Genomic DNA, 25,309 nt, shown 5'->3' on the forward strand with positions numbered 1-25,309 from the left:
CTTTTGCAAAATCTTGTTTCCAGTCCACAATACATGTACTGGTTGAGCAACAGTCCGTACTTTCCACCACATCCAAAGGTCGAGAGCAGTCAACAGTAGGGCTACAAGGATCAGCACTAGTACAGGATGCACTGGGAAGTTGAAAAACTGTGCCGCGGTTGGAGATTTTAATGAGGTATTTAGAAAAATGTCCCACCAGTGGTGTTCCCCGGTTTCCTCGATGGTTGTAATGATGTTCCTTATTTCCAGAGTATCGTGCTGGACTTGCCATAATGTTCGTTTAGATGTTTCTTTCACTTTCTCTAGCAGTGAGTATACTTGCTTCACATCAAATTTACATGCTATATCAACTGAGCTGTTTTCTCTTATTTTATAGGATGGTATTTGTCCTTAATCTCCCCAGTCTCTCCTAATTTGGCCATCAGTTTTTTAAACTGTGTATACCTTAGTTTCTTCATCTGTGATATTCAGACCTACGTTACCCAAGTATCCATTCCTGGTCCAGTCTTCAGGGTCGGGGACATCATCTGGACCTTGACGGGTGATGCAGTTCTCTGTCCATCTGCGATGCAGAAGATCATGATAATGATTTCTGGAATCGCAGTTTTGCTGGTCCAGTACATACAGAGGTCCATTTCTGCTCAAGTGGGGGATCTTCCTCACGCTTAGGAGCCTTCCATTGTTTACATCTTTGTAATCTCAGTTTTAAAGGTCCTAAAGGTTCCGAAGTCCACTGCTTATCTGGAGCCTTTTTCACTCGGGAGCAGTGAATCCAGGCCGGCTGTTCTTTTTACTTTGATTGCAGTGAAGGTGGTCAGTAGCACTTGGAATGCTCCGTTCCACTTCTCTTCTAGTGGGTCACCTGAAAAATTCTTAATATAAACCCAATTTCCAGGACTAAAGGGATAGATAGGATGGTCCAGTCCCTTAACTCTGGTTCCTAAGTCATTCTTATTGATTTTCTCTAATCAAGGGAGCAGGCAGTCTAGGAGGTTCCTTGAGTGTATGGAAGACAACTTCCTGACACAACTGGTAGGAGAGCCTACCAGGGGAGGCGCCTCACTAGACCTACTTTTCACAAACAAAGAAGAACTAGTGGGAGATGTGGAGGTAGGAGGCCGTCTTGGTCTTAGCGATCATGAAATGGTCAAGTTTTCAATTCTTAGTGAGGTAAGGAAGGGGGTGAGCAAAACCTCCACCTTGGACTTCCGGAGGGCGGATTTTAGCCTGTTCAGAACCCTGGTTGGGAGAGTCCCTTGGGAGATAATCCTGCGGGGCAAAGGGGTCCAGGAAGGCTGGACGCTCTCCAAGAAGGAAATCCTAAAAGCCCAGGAGCAGGCTGTCCCCGTGAGGCGCAAAATTAAAGGGAGGAGAAAATGGCTGCTCTGGTTGAACAAAGAGTTTTTGATGGGACTTAGGGAAAAAAGGAGGGTTTACCACCTTTGGATGAAGGGACAGGCAACTCAGGAGGAGTACAGAGATCTTGTTAGGTTACACAGGGAAAAAATTAGGAAGGCAAAAGCCCAGCTGGAACTCAACCTGGCCATTAATATAAGGGACAACAAAAAAAGTTTTTATAAATACGTCGACAAAAAGAGAGTCAGGGAGAATCTCCATCCTTTCCTGGATGAGGGGGGAAACATTGCGACCAAGGACAAGGAGAAGGCTGAGATACTTAATGCCTTCTTTGCCTCCGTCTTCAATAGTCAGACCAGCTACCCCCAGGGTGTACAGCTTCCTGGGCTGGAAGAGAAGGATGGAGAGCAGAACAACCCCCCCGTGATCCAGGAGGAAGTAGTTAATGATTTGCTTATGCACCTGGATACGCATAAGTCCATGGGGCCGGATGGTATTCACCCAAGGGTACTCAGGGAGCTGGCGGGAGAGCTCACCAAGCCTCTCTCCATTATCTATCAACAATCCTGGTCAACAGGAGAGGTACCAGATGACTGGAGGGTGGCCAATGTGACTCCCATCTACAAGAAGGACCAGAAGGAGGATGCAGGAAACTATAGGCCTCTCAGCCTGACTGCGGTACCGGGAAAGATCATGGAGTGGATCATCTTGAGTGAGCTCTCACAGCAAGTGCAGGGCAGCCGAGGGACCAGGGCCAGCCAGCATGGGTTTATGAAAGGGAGGTCCTGCTTAACCAACTTGATCTCTTTCTATGACCATGGGACCCGACTTCTCCATGTGGGGAAGGCTGTGGACGTTGTCTACCTGGACTTTGGTAAGGCCTTTGACACCGTCCCCCACAGCGTTCTCCTGGAGAAGCTGGCAAATCATGGCATAGATAAGTGTCCTCTTCACTGGGTAAAAACCTGGCTGGATGGCCGTGCCCAGAGAGTTGTGATCCATGGGGTGAAATCCAGTTGGCAGCCGGTCACCAGTGGTGTCCCTCAGGGCTCAGTTTTGGGGCCAGTCTTGTTTAATATCTTTATTGATGATCTGGATAAGGGGATTGAGTACACCCTCAGTAAGTTTGCAGATGACAGCAATCCAGGTGGGAGTGTTGATCTGCTTGAGGGTCGGCAGGCTCTATAGAGGGACCTGGACAGGTTGGATCAATGGGCCAAGGCCAATGGGATGAGGTTTAATAAGGCCAAGTGCCGGGTCCTGCATTTCAGTCACAACAATCCCAGGCAACGCTACAAACTCAGGGAAGAGTGGCTGGAAAGCTGCCCAGCAGAAAAGGACCTGGGGATGCTGGTGGACAGCCGGCTTAACATGAGCCAGCAGTGTGCCCAGGTGGCCAAGAAGGCCAACGGCATCCTGGCCTGTATCAGGAACAGCGTGGCCAGCAGGAGTAGGGCAGTGATGATGCCTCTGTACTGGGCCCTGGTGAGGCCTCACCTCGAGTGCTGTGTTCAGTTCTGGGCCCCTCACTACAGGAAGGACATTGAGCTGCTGGAGCGTGTCCAGAGGAGAGCCACCAAGCTGGTGAGGGGTCTGGAGAACAAGTCATACGAGGAGAGGCTGAGGGACCTGGGCATGTTTAGTTTGGAGAAGAGGAGGCTGAGGGGGGACCTCATTGCCCTCTACAACTCCCTGAAAGGAGGGTGTAGAGAGGTGGGTGTTGGCCTCTTCTCCCAAGGGAATAATGACGGGACCAGAGGAAATGCTCTGAAGTTGCGGCAGGGGAGGTTTAGGTTGGATATTGGGAAGAATTACTTTACTGAGAGAGTGGTCAGGCCCTGGAACAGCCTGCCCAGGGAGGTGGTGGAGTCACCATCCCTGGAGGGATTTAAGAAATGTGTAGATGTGGCACTTCAGGGCATGCTCTAGTGCCCGAGATTGCTGGGTTGGTTTTTTTTTTACGTGTGTGTGGTTGGACACCATGATCTCAAAGGTCCCTTCCAACCATGAAGATTCTGTGATTCTGTGAAAGAGACACAGTGAAAGAAATGCTCTCTTTGAACAGCTCCAACTGCACTAATCCCAAAATGTCAGGGTTTCAGGAGCATCTTCAAGTAGACTCTTCAACATCTACATCTGCTCATTTTTCATTCTCTGTGGGGTAAATTACATGTGATCCCACTGTAGGTGAAGGCAGGGATGAGAGTGATCTGCTCCAGTGTTGGACATCATGGGTGCAATTGCCCAGGTTTCCCTTCAAGTCAAAGGAGAGAAAGAAATCCGTTGTCTCCACTGAGGTGCCCTGGCCTATCCTGTCTGTCCACCAGCTCCTGCTCCAGAAAGGCTCCCGTAGCTCCTGGGTCACATTTCCCAGTCCCTTGTGGAGGCTTCAGCTACTCCTATACAAATATACATTTATGCAGCCATTTCCAAAAACCCATTTCGTTCCAACCCTTGGAATGGAGAAGCTGTGCTCTGAGGACACGTTTATTTGAATACATCTCATGTCTTTATCTCATATCTAAAGGGACCTGGGAGCAATGAAGTTTGGATAAGTTGGATGGATCCTGCTTTTCTCTCTTTGCTGTCAATTGATGGCCCCACCTGCTGGCACCTCCCTCATATCATCCCTTTTTCTGAGATGGCCAAATCTTGATGGGGCGTATAAAAGCATAACACCATGGCCCTCCAAGGGCCAGACCGTAACCGATGTACATATTCCAAGTTCATCCAGTAACCTTCTCTTTCAGGCACCGTGAAACGCAGTGCAAGAGCGCATGCTCTAGGACATATTTCTCATCTGAAGTGAAGCTCAGTGGCCTTTAGCTCCCCAGCTCAGTGTCTGGGCCGTTTTGAAGGATCCATGCCAGTCTCCATGACCATTAAAGTGAAAAAGCACAGGCTCTTGCTCCATGTTTCTGTTCCCCTGGCTGAGGGATTTGATGCATGTCTGGGCTGTAGCACCTCGGGTGTAGCTCCAGGCCAAGCTTGGACTTGTCTTAAATGAAACCTGGGTACCGAGAGTCAAAGACCTTCTGTGTGCAAAGGCTTTGCTTCAGGGCAGAGCCATGGCCAAGTGGATGGCACCTGGAAACTTAAAGCTGAAAGTGGATGCCAGGACAGTGAGCAAACCCTGCTGTCTCCAAGAACAGAGAGAAACAGGGCTGGGAAGGGCAGCCCTGGCAAGAAAGAGGGTTTTTGTCAGTGGTGTCTCTGTAGCCCCAAGGGCCTTTTACAAAGGTGAAGATGATCTCCATGAACGACAAGGTCCTGCTGGCAGATGAAAATTTTTCCTCTGTTCCTTGGCTGTATTATCAAGGGGGGGAGTAAATGGTGGGGAAGGGAAAAAATGGCAGTTTGAGACCTCCTAAGGTGCCTTCCAGGATGAGTGATGATTGTGCATTTCCTTCCACCAGGGATCTTCCCTTGATGGTGTCAGGGAGAGCACTCAGGTTCTCCATGACCACAGAAGTGAGCAGCCATAGGTTTGGGTCGCTCATCTGCAACGGTTTTTTCCTATTCAAGTCAGTGACTCAAGGCTGGTTGGCAGGTGACCCTGAACAGGCGTCATCGTATCCTGAGCTGAAGTTTTGCTTTTCCTTTTGTCTCTTTCCCCCTCCCAGGTTCTTCTCCTTGACCGTCCTCAGAGATTCCTCCACAAACAGCCCAACTCTGCTCTTTCCCCACTGGCTCTGCCTTTGCACGTTTTGTGCTTGTATTGTGTTTTTAAAAGGGTTATTGTGCTGATTCCAATATTGGTCAGTAAAAAACTAGCAACTCCTTTAATTAGACACCGTATCCTGACACTGCTCTTGCTGTTATCTTGTGTTGGTGGATCACTGTAACCACAGTGAGGTGTCTGTACGCCAACATTAAAAACTGACAAAAGGGAGCTTCAGTCCAGAGGGACTTTAGAAACTTCTGGGATTGGGACAACAGAATTATAGAATGGAAACATTTGGAAGGGACCTTTGGAGATGATCCTGGCAACCTCCCTACCAAAGCAGGGTCACCCAGAGCAGGCTGGACAGGAATGCATCCAGGTTTGGAATATCTCCAGAGAAGGAGACTCCAAAATGTCTCTGGACAGCCTGTTGCAGGGCTCTAGAACCCTCAAAGTAAGAAGTTTTTCCTCACGTTGAAATGGAATTTCCCGTGTTCCAGCCTTTGTCCATTGCCCCTTGTACTGTCCCTGGGCACCACTGAAAAGAGTCTGGCGCCGTCCTCTTGACACCCACCCTTTAGATACTGGTAAGCATTGGTGAGATCCCCTCAGTCTTTCCTCACCAAAGAGGTGCACATATCCCTTAAGCATGTTTGTAGCCTCCGCTGGACTCTCTCCAGTAGTTCCCTGTCCTTCTTGAACTGGAGAGCCCAGACCTGGACGCAGTACTCCAGATGTGGCGTCACCAGGGCAGAGGAGAGGGGGAAGATGACCTCCCTCGACCTGCTGGCCATGCACCACAGGAGACCGTTGGCCTTCTTGACCACAAGGGCACATGGCTGGCTCATGGGCAACTTGTTGTCCACCAGGACTCCCAGGTCTCTCTCTGCAGAGCTTCTTTCCAGCAGGTAAACCAACCTCTAATTTTTACCATTGCATGAAACAGACACCTCTTAAGTTTTACAAGGAGAAGTGGCCAGTCCTGCATCAGGGGGGAGAAAAACCCCATATATCAGGGAACCTCACCAAGGGAGCAGTGACCCTGAGAAGAATGGCTTGGGCACTGTGAAGGACACCATACGAGCCAGTGATTCATGCTCACCATGAACAAGGCCAGCTGCAAATGGGCATTCATTAGGAGGGGCGTAGCCACCCCAGACGTCTGGAGTTTTCATCCCCCTCCAGTGAGCTGTGGTGTGGCCACACATGGACATGTGTGTCCCTCTGTGAGAATTCCTGCTGTAGAGAGGTGGGGAGGAACTGGAGAGTGCCCAGAGGAGGTCTGCACTTCTCTTGTACTCAAGGCCCCAAACCCCATCTTTGTCGACCTCTTCAAGCCCAACACAACCCAAGGAACACGCTCGACTCAGGAGAACCACCATGCTCTCCAGACTGCTCCAGATTCCCCTCCAAGACGCTGGGTGTCCTTAATGTCACACATCCCTCAGATCCACTCACCATCTTATCTGTCACCAGACACCAACTGGTGACTTCTAAACCCAGTTTTACATTTCTAAAACGTCAGAGCTTTTCATTCCTGAACACATGGAGGAAGAGGATCTCTAGAGGTGTGCTTCTCAGGCCTGTTGGGAGATAGATCCCGGTATGAAAGCAGGACACTGCGGAGATCCCCTTTTATTACAGAGATGCTGCGTAAGAGGCCAGCTCTGAGCCACTGTTAAACACACTTTTATAAGGGAAGCAGGTGACACAAAGAAGGTACATGTCTCAGGTGCAGGGATGCAAACGCAAACATTTCTGTAGAACTAAAATAAACATGAACACAAATAACAACAGCAATCATGATAACTAAAATGCTTTAAAATAAAAAATTAAAAAAAAAAAGGACGTAATCAGATAGTGTGGGAATCGTTGGTGGGGAGAGGTGGCAAATTTGTCACTCTTGGAGAAGGTCCATGAAATCAGCCTCCTAATGGCATCCTTGAGCTCTTTGTTTCTCATGCTGTAGATGAGGGGGTTCACTGCTGGAGGAAGCACTGAGTACAGAACAGTCACCACCAGATCCAGGTATGGAGAGGAGATGGAGGGGGGCTTCAGGTGGGCAAACACTGCAGTGCTGAGAAACAGGGAGACCACAGCCAGGTGAGGGAGGCACGTGGAAAAGGCTTTGTGCCGTCCCTGCTCAGAGGGGATCCTCAGCACGGCCCTGAAGATCTGCACATAGGACACCACGATGAAAACAAAACAACCAAATGATAAACAGACACTGACCACAAGAAGCCCAACTTCCCTGAGGTAGGAGTATGAGCAGGAGAGCTTGAGGATCTGGGGGATTTCACAGAAGAACTGTTCCAGGACATTGCCTGGCAGAGGGGTAGGGAAAATGTATTGGCCGTGTGCAGGAGAGCAGTGAGAAACCCACTGCCCCAGGCAGCTGCTGCCATGTGGACACAAGCTCTGCTGCCCAGGAGGGTCCCGTAGTGCAGGGGTTGGCAGATGGCAACGTAGCGGTCGTAGGACATAATGGTGAGAAGACAGTACTCTGTTGTGATAAAGAAGAAAAAGAACAAGAGCTGTGCAGCACATCCCCAGTAGGAGATGGCCCTGGATTCCCAGAGGGAAACTGCAAGAGATTTGGAGACAGTGGTGGAGATGGAGCCCAGGTCAAGAACGGAGAGGTTGAGGAGGAAGAAGTACATGGGGGTGTGGAGGCGGTGGTCACAGGCGATGGCGGTGATGATGAGTGCGTTTCCCAGGAGGGCAGCCAGGTAGATGCCCAGGAAGAGCCCGAAGTGCAAGAGCTGCAGCTCCCGTTTTTCCGCAAATGCCAGGAGGAGGAACTGGGTGATGGAGCTGCTGTTGGACATTTTCTTTCAGCAGGCTTGGAGACCTGTCCATGGAAGGAAAGAGAGTGAGAAGATAGGGCAGAATTCTCAGAAAAAAAAAGTTTTCAATTTCTCTTAGAGACCCACCCAACTGGCTTTTCCATTTCAAGAAGACCTTTAGTACTTCCATTTTGCACACTCTGGTGGGTGCTGGCTGACGATCCATCAGGGAGCTGTGAGCGCTGCGGGATTCACTCCTGCCCTACAGCAATAGTTAAACAGGAACTCGGGGCGATCTCTGATTAAACCCACTCCTGGCATCAAAGGGCTTTTCAGCTTTTTTCAGCTTTGTCCCAATTCGCCCGACGGCAGAGCAGAGCTGGTCGGACTTTTTTTGTTTGATCTGTTTCAGTTTTCCCCACCACACCCGAGGAGTGTTTTTAAGGCAGAAATCTTTGGCATTTCTGATATGCCCCGAGCAAAACCTTGTGTGTCCTAAGAGCCAAGGGGACTGTCCCTCGGTGCAGAGCGAGGACAGCCCGTCTGTCCATCGGGATTGCTCTCAGCTACACTGGGCTGGTACCACTTTGAGATGGAGAAGGATTGATCACACCAGATGTTCCCCTGAGAAGAAATGGACACTGCTGAGAGAAGAAGAGCCAAATTTACAAGTGGAGGTCTCCCAACCCCCCACCCCATCTCGCTGGACCCGAGAAGGATCTCAGCTCTCCCCTCCCAGTCGGGGACACAGAGGGCTCATTGCAGCTGCCTACATTCAGCCCTCCAGCAGGACTGACATGGCCTTGCCACTGTCATGTCGATTCCGTGGGGTTCCTAGAAAACACAGAGATGCCATGGGAAAGCTGTGCCCTTCTGGAGGGCAGCATGGCACCCAACAGGACCCTCCAAGGAAAGAGTCCACTGTCCTATAGATGAGGAGTTTTGATGGGAGGGTCGACTTACCCTCAGCCCCACACGGTGCAGTCCCCAGAGACCCAGATATTCAGCAATTTGGATGCTTTTCCTCCACGGATAAACCTGGATGACAGGATGCAGCACCAGCATTCAGCTGCACCTGAATCCTCACCCCCCACCACAGCCAAAAGAAGGGGAAGAACAAGGGCAGCAGGGGCAAGAGGGGAACAGGCCAAAGTTCTCCTGCCAAGAGAGTCGGGACAGGGAGACACAGTCAGACACGCGAGCATTTCTCCTCTTTGGTGCTTGGGCTGCTGGGAGCGAGACTCAGGACTAAGTCCCCAAGATATGAAGGGGTTGGGGACTCTCCTGTGTGGGAGAGGGAAGTTGCTGCAGGGAAGGCATCTGCGCTGCAGGGGATGGCAGGGAGGTGCTGGAATCCCCCCTCCCATCACCCTTCCTGTAGCAGCTCCCTCTCACTCCCTGCCCATGCCTCTGCTGCCTGCACTGTCGCTGCTGGGGGCTGTTTCTCTGTCCCCAGGTCTCCTCCCTTTCAGTGCTCAGAGACTCCATCCCAGCTGCTGAGGGCTCAGCTCTGCCCTGCAGACACCTTCTGCAGCAGGGAATGGCCCAGGGGCATCTCTGGGTGTGCACAGGCTAAAGGAGCAGCTCGGACAAGTGCTAACAAAAACTGGGGTCTCATTGCCTTCATGGGAATGGAGATGTAAATTCAGATCTCCCACTGCCCATCTAACCAAGCAAGAGGGGAAAATTCAAAGCACAGATTCCATTTCTTTTGGCTAAATGCTGCCTCTGTGTCCTTCTTCAAAAGGACCCTCTGCAAATGTCCTGGGGGTGATCTGGAGTTGTGAGCAAACCTGACCCACGCAGCATCCTCTCGACTGCAGAAGGACCCTGCCATGCCCAGACTGGGGTCACCCCTTCCCTCCACAGCTTCTCCCCACACTGCCATGGGGAGCTCCCCGGGCAGGCTGAGAGCTGACCCTGGCAGGAGACAGAGTCCCTACCCCAGCACACAGTTCCCTGGGACACAGGGACCCTGCTCGGAAGGACAGCCCTGGGCACCCCTGGCTGCACGCCCACCTTCACAGCCCTGCAGCTGGGAGAAGGTAGCAGACATGTCCTGTCACTTTGATGATGTGGTGGGGATGCCCTTCTCTCGAACACATCTTTCTCAACGCCCTTTCTCAATGCCAAGGGATCCCCAAGAGCCTTCTTGACGGAACATATTAGACATGGACTATGCCAGCTCCAGGAAGGTTGCTCCAGGAAGCATCTCTGCATTATACTGCACCAGAGAGAAACATCACGCCCTGTCCCTCTGCCCCTGCAGCAGGGAAGCCCTGCTCCACAAGTTCTCCTTCTCCTCTACACTAGAGAAACTGTGAGAGTTGTACTTACAGATCCCACGGGCTGTGGGTTGTGCAGCTTCTGGATCCCTCCAGCAACTGCAGAGTCAATGCCCTGCAACCAGAGACTATTTTGTAAAAGGCGGTGAAGGTTTCTCCCCCAGTGAGCTCTCAGCTTTCATCCATTCCTGAATGCTTTTCAGCTCTCCTGGCCTCACAAGTTGTCTCTCAGTGCCTGCAGGCAGTGCCCTCAGCCCTGCTGCGCTTGGCAGAGGAGCTGCTCCTGGGCAGAGCTGTCTCTCTGCCGTGCTGCCCCATGGCCAGGAGCTCCCTCCATCCCAGGAGCCTGGCCCAGCTCAGCAGCAGAGCAACAGCCCAAGGCATCACTTTCTCTGCCCCCTCTGGGATCCCTGGAGGTGTCCCTGGGGCTTCAGGGGAACCAGCTGTGAAACAGGATGAAGTCAGCCCTGATGTTCTCTCAGGAGATGGGAGAGATTGTGGGAGAGATTCATTTCCAGCAGTGTCATTTCTCCTGTCAGGAGAAGACTTGGGCATGAGAACCATGAGAATCCTAAGAATCGCCTTTCCTTATCCCATCGTGAGGCAGCACACCAGGAGGGTGACAGGGCAGGATCTGATTTCTACAAGCTGGGGGGCTGTCTTTGGGTTAGTGTATGAGAGAGTCCTTTTTCATAACATTTGCAGATGACCTCACAAGGAAGAGAGCAGACACTGCACTGCAGGGCAAGGTTGCCATCCAGAGGGACCTAGACAGGCTGGAGGGATGGACCGATAGGAACTTCAGGAGAGCCAATAGGTCCTGACCTGGAGGTGGACTAAACCCATGCCATGACAGAGACCAGGGACTGCCCAGGTGGGCAGCAGCTCTGCGGGAAAGGCTCTGGTGGCCCTTGGGTTCTATTGGGTAAAACATGAGCCGTCAGCAAAGGTGGCCAAGAGCTTCCTGAGCTGCAGGAGCACAGCCAGTCTGCTCAGCACTTGTTACACCTTATCCAGAATACTTCCCTAGGTTTTGACACCACACCGTGCCAGAGAGACCTTGCAAAGTGGAGCCAGGTCACTGGAGGGACACCAACGTTGACAGAGCTTGTACTGTGAGAAGAGGCTTAGAGAGCTGGGCTTGTTCAGCTTGGAGGAGAGGAGCTCTTGGGGGGAACATGGAGCAGCGTTGCACAGTTACCAGGAAGACTGAGCCTGAGTCAAATCCATGGTAGAAGATACAAGGACAAGAGGCAATGGGCTGAGAAAAGGGACGGTCAAGCCACATAAGGAGGAACTTTTTCCAGCATGAGGATAGTCAAGCACTGGAAGCTGTTTCCCAGAGAGCGTGCAACAGCTCTGTCCTGGAAAGGGATCCAGACATCTTTGAACAAAGCCCTGACCCTTCAGGTCTGACCCTGTTTTCAATGGGAGGTTGGTCAAGACACCCTCCAATTCCCTTTGAGCCTGAATGATGCTGTCCTCCTCCTGTCCTTCCATCTGCAGGCTGAGATATTTCCCCTCTTGGAGCACACATTCTGAAAAAACACTCCAAATCTGGAAAGACTCTTCAATGCTCCAAGTACAGTTGGGTTGGGAAAAAAATAAACAACACAAAACTATGCTGGCTTAGTTTTTCACAGAGACAGTTTTAAAGGGTCAAAGTAGATTCAATGCATGAATTCTGACAGTCAAGTTACAAAGAGGGAGGAAAAAAGTCAACAAAATCTTTGTCAGTAAAGAAAAACTCCCCCAGCCTGTGGGATGTCCTCATTAGTTGGCCCTATAGGAACTGGGATCCTTGGGCTTCTTGGTCTTAAGTGGGAGCTCAAATCCTGAACTGGAAGGACAACAGTTACACACCGTTTGGTGGCTGCAAGTTACACACCGTTTTCTTGACATGACTGTGAGCTCAGACCCAGTGGATGGAGTTTCTCACACAGGTCACAGAGGAGGGCAGGATGTCGGGGAGAGGGGCACACGCTTCAGTTTCCCAAATCTCATGAGTTTTCCCAAACCATTCTTTTCTTGACCTCTGGCATCCTATTTCTTGAGATGCAAAGCTGGCGGGTCTTCTGTTGATAAAGCATCAGTGATCCTTCCAGTGATTCTGTGATTTCCTTTAGAGTGGCAAAAAATAATAATAATGATGAAAAGAAATGTTAAAGTAACAGTCTACTTCCATAATAGCAAATCTGGACAATGGCAATTAAATTAGTATTTGCCATATAAGGTATGATATCCCATCCTGAAGTACATATTGAAAGTGGTTCAGATGAAGGGTGGTCTTGCAAAAGTCACCCCTTGTGTCCCCGTGTGGCACAGACGCTGCTGGTTTCCCTCTCCAGAGAGTGGCAGAGGCCGGATCACCTTCTCAGAAGAGGCTCCTTGCCAGGGAGCCACGGCCATGGGGGGAGCTCACCTGGTTCTTACTGGCACTTCACTCAACAGCTATTTGGATACTTTTGGTGCTTTTCTGGGATGACTATTCCTGCACAGAGGATCCTAAGAAGACGACTGTTTCTTAAGAGATGGTGAAAAAGGCCCTGTTTGGCCAAGAAAGACCACCATGTGCTCTGGAGGGAGAGAGGAAGACTATAAAAAGCACTAGGAAAGTCCAAAATGCTCTTCCAAAGGGCGAGTGGCCCTGAGCAGTGGTGATTGGCCACGTGTAAGTCTGTTAGAGAGGGTCAAGCAATGTCAGCGAGAAGCAAGGGGATGGCTGATGGCTTTAGCCAATCCTTACAGCCATGTCTGAAGCCAGCCGTGGGAAGCAGTGGATGTTTGTGGGCAGAGGCTGAGGAAGAGGCTTCTCCTGGGACAATGGCAGGAAGGAAGACCCTTCCTCTGCAAACCAGGGGTGATACAGACATTCATCTCTTGTGTGCCTGCCTCAGCCTGGCGGATGGGGAATGCCCACTGCTGGGGGTGGCTGTTCTTAGGAATGCCCCATGGGCTGACAACTTGCTCCTTTCCCCTCCTTCACTGCCCACACTTGGATGGACTTCAGGAAACATCCATGAGCCTGGAGGATGCACAAACCTCCTGGGCTGAGGTCTCAGCACTGCAGGGGCAGAGGAAGGGTTTGTGAGATACATGGGCTTGCAGGGAGAGAGCAGTGTGGGGGGAGCAGTGAGTGTGCTAAAGGCAGGAAGAAGAAATGAAATATTGGGGGTTGGCTGTTCAGTGCTGGGATGTGGAGCTACAGAGAGGATTCTGGCACGGATTCTCCAGGATTCTGGAGCTTGGAAATCTTGGGGATAAATGAGCAGTAGCAAGGCTTTGGAGGAAACCAGGTGAGATGTGGGGAACTCACTGGCAGTGGCAAATCCTCAGACACCCACATTTTGGTGTTGGAAACAAGGAAGCAGGCACAGGCACAGGACAGCGTAGCTGTGGTGGGGATGGCCAAGGGCCTTGGTGGGGCGTTGACACCCCAACAGATCTGAGACCCTTGTTCTCTTGCCTGTGGCTTCTGTCTCTTCCACTGAGACCCAGGAGAGAACACAAGGTCCTTACAGCTCCAGTGCCTCGTTGCCTCCTCAGCCACCCCCCATAAATCCTGGGAGGTGCCCTACTGCTGACCTGCACCTGGCAACACACACTCCCAATCACATTGCCCCCAGGAAGAGCCCCAAACATGCCAAGAGGGAAAGGAGCCCCATCTGTAGGGGATGTGGGTAAGGACGTGGCCTTCCTGCTTGGAAGAGCACATCAAGGGCTTCCACAGTGATCTCTACATTTAAATTTTCCGTTGTACCAAGTGTCTCCAACTTCCTGCTTCACCAGCCCCCAGGGACAGGACCCTTGTCTGCTCATTCCCTCCGTGGTTTCTTCAGTGATGGGTTTCAGCAGGGCCTGCAAACACTCTCAGAAACCTGGAGGTTTGCTGCTGGCTCTTAGTCCTCTAGAGACTTGGTCAGCCTTTAGAGATCTGCAGTTCAGGAACTCGGCACCAGAGGGTTCATTAACATGCAAAACGCCCTGAGGAGCCAAGCCAGGCCATAATTTTCCCTTCATCTTCAATTCTTCTGTGGTTAATTAGAGAGCTTTCGGGAGTGGAGTCAAAGCGAAAAGATGTCAAAGCAAAGAGGCCAAGTGCATGAAATGCTTGATTTCTACTTGCCAATTCTGCATTAACGCCAAGGAATTTGGGTTACAGGAATGTCTCCAAGTAGAGTCTGCACCATCCAGACCCATGTGGATGGGCTGGCAGAGCCACCCCCAGCAGGGGGATCCCCATCGCCCACGCTGAGGCAGTCAGGATGCAAATATCTGCAGTGCCCACTTGTCACAGGCCTCCAGGCAGAGGGTGACTCATTCCCATGACCCTCGAAGCCTGGATCAGCTCGTTGTGCTTTTGCTGTCCTTCCCTTCATGCGTCAAGCCCATGGGAGCTTTGGCTTTGACATCATCCCTACGTCCTGGGACAAGGTTTCTCAATTCCTCCTCTGCAGCTTCCCTGCTTCCACCTCCTTTGTGCTGCCTCTTTGTCCTGGAGCTCAGTCAGTTCCAACAAGCAGCCTCCTGAGACGGTGGCTTCTTTTCAAGGGGAGTTGGAGAGATCATTTTTGTGCCTGGAGGAGGCTGTCCTGTAAGGCCTATCAGATTTTCCATGATCCTTCAGCCTTCAGAGCTGCTTCCCATGGCACCACTCACATCAGTCTCCCAAGTACATCAAAGTCTTCTTCTCTGGAGTCCACCCGTTTTTGCTCTGCTGCTGGCCTTCCTCACTCCTCTTCGGCACCTGGGACCCCACTATTTCCTGGTGACAGCAGCCAAGGCTGACACTGATTTTCACCTCCCTGACCACTCTTTTTTTTTGTTTGTTTGTTTTTTGCCAGGACCAGGTCCAGGTGAGCATCACCCTTGTTTGCCCACCTGGCAGCTGTGTTAAGAAGTTGTCCCAAGGTCCTCCAGGCTGCTGGCACCCTGTGTCTTTGCCTGGCCAGTGAATGCCAGGGCAACTACTGTTCCCCATAAGAACCTGCTCATTGACTTGGAGACTTCTTCAGGTTGCTGTTAGAAGACTTATTCTGCCTACTGTGCCCGATCAAGTGGATTATAATGGCCAAGACATTTTCACCCTTACTGGCTTCTCCTCTCATCCTCACTCACACAAGCTCACTCAACCCTTGACCCATCTCATACAGGAGCTCCATAGATCTGAGCTGCTCCTTCACTCAGGGGGCATTCTGCTGGTCGTCCTCTTCCCTGCTACTCCCTCCAGCAGAGCCTGTACCCTTCCATTGCAGCACCACAGCTCAGCAAGATGTCCCACCACATCTCATTCAATCCCAAACCATCCCAGTTCTGTGAGTAGACATGGGACTCCTCCTGGCAGTGCATATTTGGGCCACAGCACCTCAGCTGACTTCTCACGGGGAAACCTGAGCTGTGATCCTGCCCAGAAGAACCATTGTACATGGAGCAGTTCGTGCTGGGCTGGGCTGTACGTACAGAGTGGCCTTCACCCCTGGGCTGTGCTGCACAGATGCCTTGGCCACAGGACAACCTCAGCAGCACATTGTCACACAGGAGCCTGCAGAAAGGTCCCAGTCTGTACCAGACATTTTGCCTCCCGCGTGGCCCTCCCTGTACCCGGCACTGCTGCAGGAAGTTCTCATGGAAACGTCCTAGCTGTTTGACTGTCGAGATGACGAATAGTGTTGTTTCCTTGTAAGAAAATCCTGGAGTGGTTTGAATGACCAAAAGAGGAGACTGTCTCCTATGGAGGGGGTCTACATGGTTGTCTGCATGGTTTGCTGCATTTGGGTCGAAGGCCCATTCAATGCTACACCTCCTGGGGTTCTCACCATCGAAACAGACATGAGATTTGTGAGAAACACCTGCTCACGATTAGAATTTGATAGAGAACAAAGTCACCGAAGCAAAGATAAAAAAATTACAAATTTATTATATGAAACAGTGCTGAATGTGGTGCGTCTCAAAGCAGAGGCACTCCTCATCTTTCAGCTTTTAGGTATTTATACCCTATCCCGGCCGCCGGAGTTTCTGTCTCTCTTCTCGTTGGTTGAGAAGTTGGAGCTCACATTCTTCCCAACCGCCTGACCCGTTACAAGTTCAGTTCACACCTTTTCACCTTACAGGGCATACACACACCTCCCCTACGAAATCATTATCCTAAACACGCCTTTGATTACGCTACAAGTTATTTCACGGTCTTTGCTACCATCTACTGTCCAGTGTTAGTAATTACAAGCACTCTGGTGGTCGTTTACTTCCTCAGGTGGTCGTATCCTCCTCTTCATCAGCTGCCCTCTAGATGACCTTAGTCCACTCAGCGGTCTTCATAGCCCCCTCAGCAGTTTTACTGTCCAGGCCTGGTTTCTTTGGCCTTATCGATACTCCCCTATCTTCTGGGTTCCTGTATTGAAGGCCACATTCCAGTCTGTTTCTCTTTACCTGGATAACGTTCTGTAAACAAGGATCCCTTGACAGACCCAGGGCAGTTCTAAGGATTAGTTGGGTGCCATTGATTAGATTCTACTATCACTAAGCTTCCTTTGTTAGTGCAGACACACTAACAAATGTATATCCATTTGCTGAAGCAAAACTTAACCCGTTTCTCACAGTTCACCTCCTTTTCATTCATTACTTTTTTGCTGAAGCTCATACCCTTCTTCCCATTTATTTAATAATAACTGTAACCTCTCATTTTGTTCTTCCTTCTGGTAGTCCCTTTTCCTTAGGACCATAATTCGCTGTGGTGTAACATCTTGATTCGAGGCCTTCGCATCTGGTAGACTGGTCACTTGCATTCCTTCTACCACACTAGAAATCCATCTCACTGCACAAGGAATAAAGCAAGGTATGAACAGCGGTCCAGTAGTAGCACATAACGAAATGAAGCCCACCTTTTTCCACCAAGATACTCCAAAAAAGTTATCCCACCAGTTGGCCTCTATCATAGACTTCCATTTTGCATTTTTGCACCGGGACACGTGCTAGTCTTCTGATGTTCGTTGCTATATCTCTCACAGCTTGCCCGTTATCATCAATTTGAAGACAACATTCTGAAGTGTTAAACTTGCCGCATATCCCCCCTTCTTCTGCTAGTAGGTAGCCTAATGCCAATCTATTCTGGTACATTGCAGTTGGCATCTGTGTTTGTTGGGCCGCTATTAAATCTAATGCTGAGGCGGTCTGATTGGTAATTACTTTGAGTACGGCTTGCAACCTAATTATTCTATCGAGCATATAAACAGGTGTTCGATATCCCCAGCTACCATCTTGTAGAGTCTGACATAAAGGGTCTTGACTTGCATATTCAAACTGCATCGGGAGACATTCAGGATCAATATTGACTGGAGATTGCTGATATCACCCCAGGTGTAAGAAAAAAAATAGATAAAATATTAGAAAGAAGAAATAGTTTCTTATTTTTTAGTATTGTGATACTGTCACTTCTGAAATCCCGATCACTTACTGCATAAGAACCGAGGGATTCCTGAAAACTGCCCAGAGGCTTGGCTTGTTAGGGCGTTTTGCATGTTAATGAGCCAAGTTCCTGAACTGCAGATCCTGAAAGACTGAACAAGCATCTGGAGAAGTAACAGTGGGCAGCAAACCTCCAAGTTCCTGAGGGTGTCAGCAGGCCCCACCGAGGGCCATCACCAGAGAGACCCTGGAGGGAAGGAGCAGGCAAATTGCCACCCCTGGGGACTGGTGAAGCAGAAAGGCAGAAGCACTGGTTACAGGTAGAAAACCACACGTGGGGATGGCTCTGAAAACCTTGGATGCATTTAGTTGATCAAGAGAGCAAAGCCCTGACCCCTGTCCCCTGGGAAAGGGGATTCTTCCCTCATGGGAGTCTCAGGGCTTTTCCTGGGGCAGGGAGAGGTGGGGCTGTGCAAAGCGGGGTGCAGGACAGCAGTGGGACACCCCCCAGCCTCTGTGGAGGTGAGGAGGTAAGGACGCACTGGGGACTTAAGGAACTGCTGTCCTCTTGTGGGCCTCAGTGGCAGAGACAGGAGCCATAGCCAAGAGGACAAGGATTTCAGTTCTGTTGATGATGTTGTTCTTGGTTCTGACCCCACCAAGGCCCTTGGTTGTCCCCACCACAGGCTGTCCTCCACTGTCCTGCGACTGTGCCTGCTTCCTTGCAGACTTCAGCTACCCCCCTGGTTCCTCACATCACTCTGACCCAGGATCTGCCACGCTTTACTGGTGTCTCCCTGTCCTCACTGGCTGTGTCTTCAAACACAAAGATTTCTGAGTAATTGCCGGTGCCTGTGAGGTTTCCACAACTGATCCAGCTTCTTCCAAGGCCCTGCTAATGCTCCCCCAGCTCCCAAGATGTCCTGTCCTCCAGACTTGCTTGAATCCTCACTCCATATCCCAGCACGGAACGGCACACGTACCTTCTGCTGCCGCCTCAAATTGAAGAATCAACCTGCTTCAATTCAACATGACCCCACCTCACCCATGGTATTTCAGATCTTTTCCTACCTCTAACACACCTATTGCTACCCATACATCGCTCTCTCTGCACTCCCCTGTGGTGCACAAACCCTTCCCTCTTCCCCAGCACTGCTGGGCAGTCTTCAGGAACCACCTTTTCGAAGCAGAGGAGCCAGCAATTCCACTCTGCCGTAACTCCAGCAAGCTGGGCAGGAGACCAGCTTGGCTGAAGAGGGAACGCCTCGTGAAGTTCAGGAGGAAAAGAAATGCTTCAGTCTCTGGAAGCAAGGTCAGGCTTCGCAGGAAGATTACAGAGATGTGGTTCGTATATGCAGGGAGAAGGCAGGAAAGGTCAAAGCTCAATTAGAGTTGAAACTGGCCAGTGTTGTCTCAGAAAACAAGAAGGGCTTTTTAAAGTATGCTAATAGCAAGGGGAGGTCAAAAGAAAGCATTGGACCAATACTTGTTGAAGGTGGTCATCTGACTAATAGGGATGAAGAGAAAGCAGAGGCATGCCATGCTTTTTTGGCCTCAGCCTTTAATAATGCAGCTAGAGCTTGGGCTGCCCGGTCCCCTGAGTTGGAGGAGCTCGGCTGTGGGAACAGAGACTGTCCATTTGTGGACACTGAAATCATGAGGCACCAACTGGATCAGATTAATGTTCACAAGTCCACGGGGCCTGATGGGATTCACCCCAGAGCACTGAAGGAGCTGGTGAATGTGATGGCAGGACCCCTGTCGATCACCTACCAAATGTTTTGGGAGTCAGGAGAGGTCCCCCCTGACTGAGACGTAGCCATTGCTATTCCAATTTACCCAGAGGGTGTGAGGGAAGACCCAGGGAACTACAGACCCGTTAGTCTAAGCTCAGTTCCTGGAAAAATTTATGGAGAAGGTTATACTGGGTCCTATTGAAAGGCACTTAAAGAACAGTCAATATGGGTTCACAAAGGGAAAGTCCTGCCTAACGAATTTGATATCCTTCTATGATAAGGTCACCCGCCCACTGGATGAAGGGAAAGCAGTGGATGTAGATTTTCTGGATTTTAGTAAGGCTTTTGATACTGTCCCTCACAGCATCCTTCTAGACGAGCTTCTGGGTTCACGGTGCACTGGGTGAAGAAGCGGCTGAAGGGCAGAGCTCAAAGGGTTGCAGTGAATAGGGCTACCAGTGGTGCTCCTCAGGGTTCAATTCTAGGGCTGGTTCTATCCAATACGTTGATCAGCGATCTGGACGCAGGAGTTGAATGCACCGTGAGCAAGTCTGCTGATGATCCCAAACTGGGTGTTGCTATTGACCCTCTTGTGGGACAAGATGCCTTGCAGAGAGATCTAGAGAGATTGGAGCACTGGCCGATGATTGATGTGATGAAATTTAACACGTCCAAATGCCAGATCCTTCACCTAGGACGGAGTATTGCCGGGCACAAGTATAAATTGGGAGAGGAGTGGCTGGAGAGCTGCCCTGCAGAAAGGGATCTGGGGTGCTGGTTGGCAGCAGGAGTCCCTGGGAGTCAGCAGGGAGCCCTGGCAGCCAAGAGGGCAAACCACACGCTGGGGGGCATCAAAGACAGTAGAACCAGCCGGTCGAGAGAGGGGATTATCCCACTGCATTCAGTGTTGATGTGGCCTCACCTTGAATAACGTGTGCTGTTCAAGGCCCCACCATTTAAGAAGGATGTGAAGGTCTTTGAAAGCGTCCAGAGGAGGGCATTAAAGCTGGTGAAAGGGCTGGAAGGCATGATGAGGATCGGCTGAGGACTTTGGGCTTGTCTAGTTTGGGCAAAAGGAGGCAGAAGGATGACCTCCTTGTTCTCTACAGTCCCCTGAGGTGGGGAAGTGGAGAGGGAGGTGCTGGTCTCTTCTCCCTGGGAACCAGGGATAGGACGCGTGGGAATGGTTCAAAGCTGGAGCAGGGGAGGTTTAGAGTGGACATCCAGAAGCTTTCCTTTGCCGAGAGGGCGGTCAAACACTGGAACAGGCTTCCCAGAGAAGTGGTTGATGCCCCAAGCCTGGCAGTGATTAAGAGGCATTTGGAAATGCCTTTAAATACATGCTTTAACTTTTGACCAGCCCTGAATTGGCCAGGCAGTTGGACTAGATGATTGATGTAGGTCCTTCCAATTGAAATATTCTATTCTATTCTATTCTATTCTATTCTATTCTATTCTATTCTATTCTATTCTATTCTATTTGATTCCCAAGTTGCCAGAACCCTTCGATCCTGCCCCACCACTTCATGTCTGAGCTTGCTCAAGTAACCCCTGACTTGCCCCACATCCACTGCTGGTTGTTCTCCTCCAGAGTCCTGCTTCAAGGAACACAGGCCTGGGAGACCTTATGGCTGAAGACAAAGAGGACAAAGAGGACCTCAGACACATCTGCACCTTCTCTGACAAAATTCAGCAGTAGCCACACCTGTAAAGAGGAAATGAAATGCCCCTGAGGAGAGCAAACCCTTCGGACCAGAGAGACGCAGGGCTGGACTGCGCGGCCCTGGCAGGAGAGGGCTTTGCTGCCTGTGGTGTCTCTGCAGCCCTGGAGGGCCTGTGGTGCAGGTGAAGCTGATCTCCAGGAAGGACAAGGTGCTCTTGAAAATGTCCTTGGCTACGGACAACCTGTGATCCAACACTGTGAAAACCATTGCTCTGTTCCTTGATTGCATCATCAAAGGGATGACTAAAGGATGTGGGAGCAGCACTGCCAGCATCTACTGGATGGAGAAGGGACAGGACTTGACCCCCTGCGGTTGCTTTAATGAAAACCTTGAACGTGTCTGAAGTTCTCCTGGGGTCTGTGACGATGTGGCTGCTCTGAATGGGGACGGTGTTCCTGCAAGTCCTGTGCTGTCCCTGCTGGCTGCGTGCTGCTGTGCTGGAGAGCCCTGGCACCTCAGGCAGCACCACAGGATGGAGTCAACCTCCAAATTGAGCAGCTGCCCTGAGTTAGGTGAGGCCTTGGAGGGGTGTCTCTGAGAAACCTGCCCTCACTGCCCCTGGAGAGCTGGTAAATGCAGCTGGTGGAGAAGAGAGAGACTTAGCTCTCCTGATGGCAATGACTCCGTTCTCTCAGAGGAATAGCTCTATGGGCTGCCCTGGACACAATGAGCAGGATCAGCTTCATGGCCCTAAATGGGGACATCTGCTGTCACTTCAGCTGGCCAAAGGCATGCTCCACCAGCCTCCGAGGGAGGAGGTGGTGAGGAGGAGGAGATGAGCCCAGGTGCTGCCCAGTCCTTCTGAATGTTTCCATCAGTTATCTGCAAGTGTCTTGGACCACCTCTGGCACCTCAAATGCCACCTGTGGTTTGCATGGGTACAGGAGGTAGAGGAGATTCCTCCCTTTCACTGCCTGGGTGTCCTGTCTCACAGTGACCTCAAGAAGAGGTCATTCTTGGACCTAACTCTGTCTCTGAGAGGGGAAATGCCACTGCTGGAAAGAAGTGTCTCTCCCCAGCGGAAGGAATAAACATCATTAATGACTTCAGTTGGTTTCAGAGTCAGTTGCCCTGGAGCCCCAGGGACATCTCTGAGGGAGCCCAGAGGGGCCAGAGGAAGCGATGCCTTGGGCTGTTGCTCTGCTGCTGAGCTGGGCCGGGCTCCTGGGATGGAGGGAGCTCCTGGCCATGGGGCAGCGCGGCAGAGAGACAGCTCTGCCCAGGAGCAGCTCCTCTGCCAAGCGCAGCAGGGCTGAGGGCACTGCCTGCAGGCACCGAGGGGAGACAAGAGATGTGAGAGAGAGGTAAAGGCAGCCTGGGGTGGTGAGTGAGAGCTCACCAGGGGGAGAAATCTTCCCAGGCTTTGACACGGTAAGTCTCTGGCTGCAGGGCAATGCAGCTGAGTTCCTGGAAGTGTCTCCTAGACCTGGCACATGCCACGACCGATAGGACCTGCCAGGAAGGTTCTGCTGGGTTTTCTGGTGTGGAGGAGGAGGACCCTACACCCCAGGGCACTGTGTGCTGGGAAGGGATTCTGCTGCTGCCAGGGTCAGCTGTAGCCTGCCCGGGGAGTGTGGGGAGAAGCTGTGGGTGGAAGGAGTGACCACCACAACGGTAGGGTAGGGACGAGCAGGTGAGGGCACGGTGCCTCTGCTGTCAAGAGAGTGCTGCATGGGTCAGGGCTTCTCACAGGTTAAGCTCTTCCTCGTGACATTTCTAAGGGGACTTCTCAGGAAGCACATTCACTCAGCAGCATCTTCCCCTTTGCAGCCGCATCAGGTTTTGTGTGATCTGCTCTTTAGCCCCTGCACACGCAGAGATGCCCCTGGGAGGTGTTTGCAGGCAGAGGTGGGCGCCCAGCGGGTGGGATGGGGTTTGTGAGCACTGGCAGGAGTTGAGCTGGGGACAGGGAGACGGCTCCTGGCAGCAGAGACATGGGCAGGGAGTGAGAGGGAGCTGCTGCCAGAAAGGCTGGGGAAGGGGATGTGGGCACCTCCCTGCTGTCCCTGCAGCACAGACACCTTCCCCTGAGCAGCTCCTCCCTGGTCTCCTTTCCCAGCCCAGGCAGAGCCTCTGTCCTCAGGCCCATGGGGTCTTGGCTGCGCATCACCCCTGCAGCAGCCAGAGCCCAGGAAAGGGCAAACCCCTGATTTCCATCTTGTTTGTGTGTCCCTCCTCCCTTGGCCAGGAGCATTGTGGCGTTTCACTGCCGTCCCCTCCTGCCTGTGCTGCCCTGGTTCTCACCATTGGCTTTCCTGAGTCAGTGCCAGGATGGGGGTCGGGGGTGGCAGATTCAGCTCCTGTTCAGACTCCGATCCTTTGGGTCCTGCTCTACAGACGTGTCTAGGGGAGAAACGTGCCCAAGTCTCCTCCAGGCCAGCTCAGGACATTCAGCTTTTTCCCTGGGGTGTCCTGTGGGGCTGCAGGGTGCCCTCCAGAAGGGCACAGCTCTCCCAGAGTATCTCTGTGCTGCCCAGGATGCCCATGGAGAAGACATCTGGGTGCTGAGGCCATGGAAATGCTGCTGGGCAGCGTTAGATGGGCCACTGCAGTGATCCCTCTGTGTCCCAGTCCGGGAGGGGAGAGATGAGAAAGGGCGAGGAGTCTGTGAATCTGCTCTTTGAACCTGGATTCCTCTGCTCTCTGCAGCGTCCTCTTTCTTTTTAGGGGGACATCGGAGCGTGACCCTCCTCCAGGTCCAAGCTGCCAACACAGGGCAGCTGAGAACAGGACCGATGGGCAGAGCAGCTCTCCTCTCTCTGCACTAAGGGACAGTCCCTTTGCTGCTCGGGACCCACAGGATTTCACTTGGAAATTTCATTAGAAATGGGAAGGATTTCAAGCATCCAAACCCACTCCTAAACGTGGCAGGTGAATCTAGAACACATTAAACAAAACAAAATCCCCTCAGCTCAGTTCTGCAGCTGGGAAAATTGCAGAGAACAGAGACAAAAAGTTCTTTGATGTCTCACAAGTACATTTAATTTGAGATCACCCTGCGGCACCGTCAGAAGGACTCCTCAGTTCCCCATTCCAGAGTCCCTGCTCCCAATGGCACCCTCATCCAGCAAAAGCCAGGGCTCAAGTGAGGGAGCTGCAGAGAGGTCTTCCTGAAAAGAGAGAGCCTGAGTGGGGGGTTGCAATGAGACATGCAATCAGTTTTGCTCAGAGAAGTCAGGCTGAACTTTGTACTGCCTTTTCCTTCTCAACAGATAACCACAGCCAGTGGTAGCAAATGTCCAACAGCAGCTCCGTCACCCAGTTCCTCCTCCTGGCATTCACAGACACACGGGAGCTGCAGCTCTTGCACTTCGGGCTCTTCCTGGGCATCTACCTGGCTGCCCTCCTGGGAAACGCACTCATCATCACCGCCATCGCCTGTGACCACCGCCTCCACACCCCCATGTACTTCTTCCTCCTCAACCTCTCCGTTCTTGACCTGGGATCCATCTCCACCACTGTCCCTAAATCCATGGCCAATTCCCTGTGGGATAGCAGGGCCATCTCCTACTGGGGATGCGCTGCACAGCTCTTCTTTGTATTCTTTTGCATTGGTGCAGAGTATTGTCTTCTCACTGTCATGTCCTACGACCGCTACGTTGCCATCTGCCAACCCCTGCACTACGGGACCCTCCTGGGCAGCAGAGCTTGTGTCCACATGGCAGCAGCTGCCTGGGGCAGTGGGTTTCTCAATGCTCTCCTGCACACGGCCAATACATTTTCCCTACCCCTCTGCCAGGGCAATGTCCTGGACCAGTTCTTCTGTGAAATCCCCCAGATCCTCAAGCTCTCCTGCTCACACTCCTACCTCAGGGAAGTTGGGCTTCTTGTGGTCAGTGTCTGTTTATCATTTGGTTGTTTTGTGTTCATTGTGGTGTCCTATGTGCAGATCTTCAGGGCCGTGCTGAGGATCCCCTCTGAGCAGGGACGGCACAAAGCCTTTTCCACGTGCCTCCCTCACCTGGCCGTGGTCTCCCTGTTTCTCAGCACTGGCATATTTGCCCACCTGAAGCCCCCCTCCATCTCCTCCCAAGTTCTAGACCTGGTGGTGGCTGTTCTGTACTCGGTGGTGCCTCCAGCAGTGAACCCCCTCATCTACAGCATGAGGAACAAGGAGCTCAAAGGTGCAGTGTGGAAACTGATGACCAGATGATTTTCTGAAACAATAAGCCGTCTTCTTCTACAAATCACTGTTAATGTATCTCACTATATGTCAAGCTCATGTACTGTAGTTTATGTTAGTTTTAATTCTGTGTTTAGGCCTTTGTTTGGCTTTTGTTTTTTTTTTCTTTTTTTGCTTTACTTTGTATAATGTTTTCTACCAAAAAAACCAACTTGTTTTGCTGTTTCGAATTAT

At 51.4% G+C, this 25,309-nt stretch overlaps 1 protein-coding gene across 1 annotated transcript; it reads left to right on the plus strand.

Moving 5' to 3' along the window:
- Window positions 1-24,187: 24,187 nt before the first annotated feature.
- Window positions 24,188-25,105, plus strand: LOC141477838 (olfactory receptor 14A16-like). The gene has a single exon (XM_074167026.1). It carries the CDS (start codon window positions 24,188-24,190, stop codon window positions 25,103-25,105), a length of 918 nt encoding a protein of 305 aa, XP_074023127.1.
- Window positions 25,106-25,309: the final 204 nt, after the last annotated feature.

This window comes from Numenius arquata, unplaced genomic scaffold (genome assembly GCF_964106895.1).
Source record: "Numenius arquata unplaced genomic scaffold, bNumArq3.hap1.1 HAP1_SCAFFOLD_86, whole genome shotgun sequence".
Taxonomy (NCBI): domain Eukaryota; kingdom Metazoa; phylum Chordata; class Aves; order Charadriiformes; family Scolopacidae; genus Numenius; species Numenius arquata.

Excerpts from the sequence above, each read along its gene's own strand:
- LOC141477838 (XM_074167026.1), top strand. The coding sequence starts at position 24,188 with ATGTCCAACAGCAGCTCCGTCACCCAGTTCCTCCTCCTGGCATTCACA.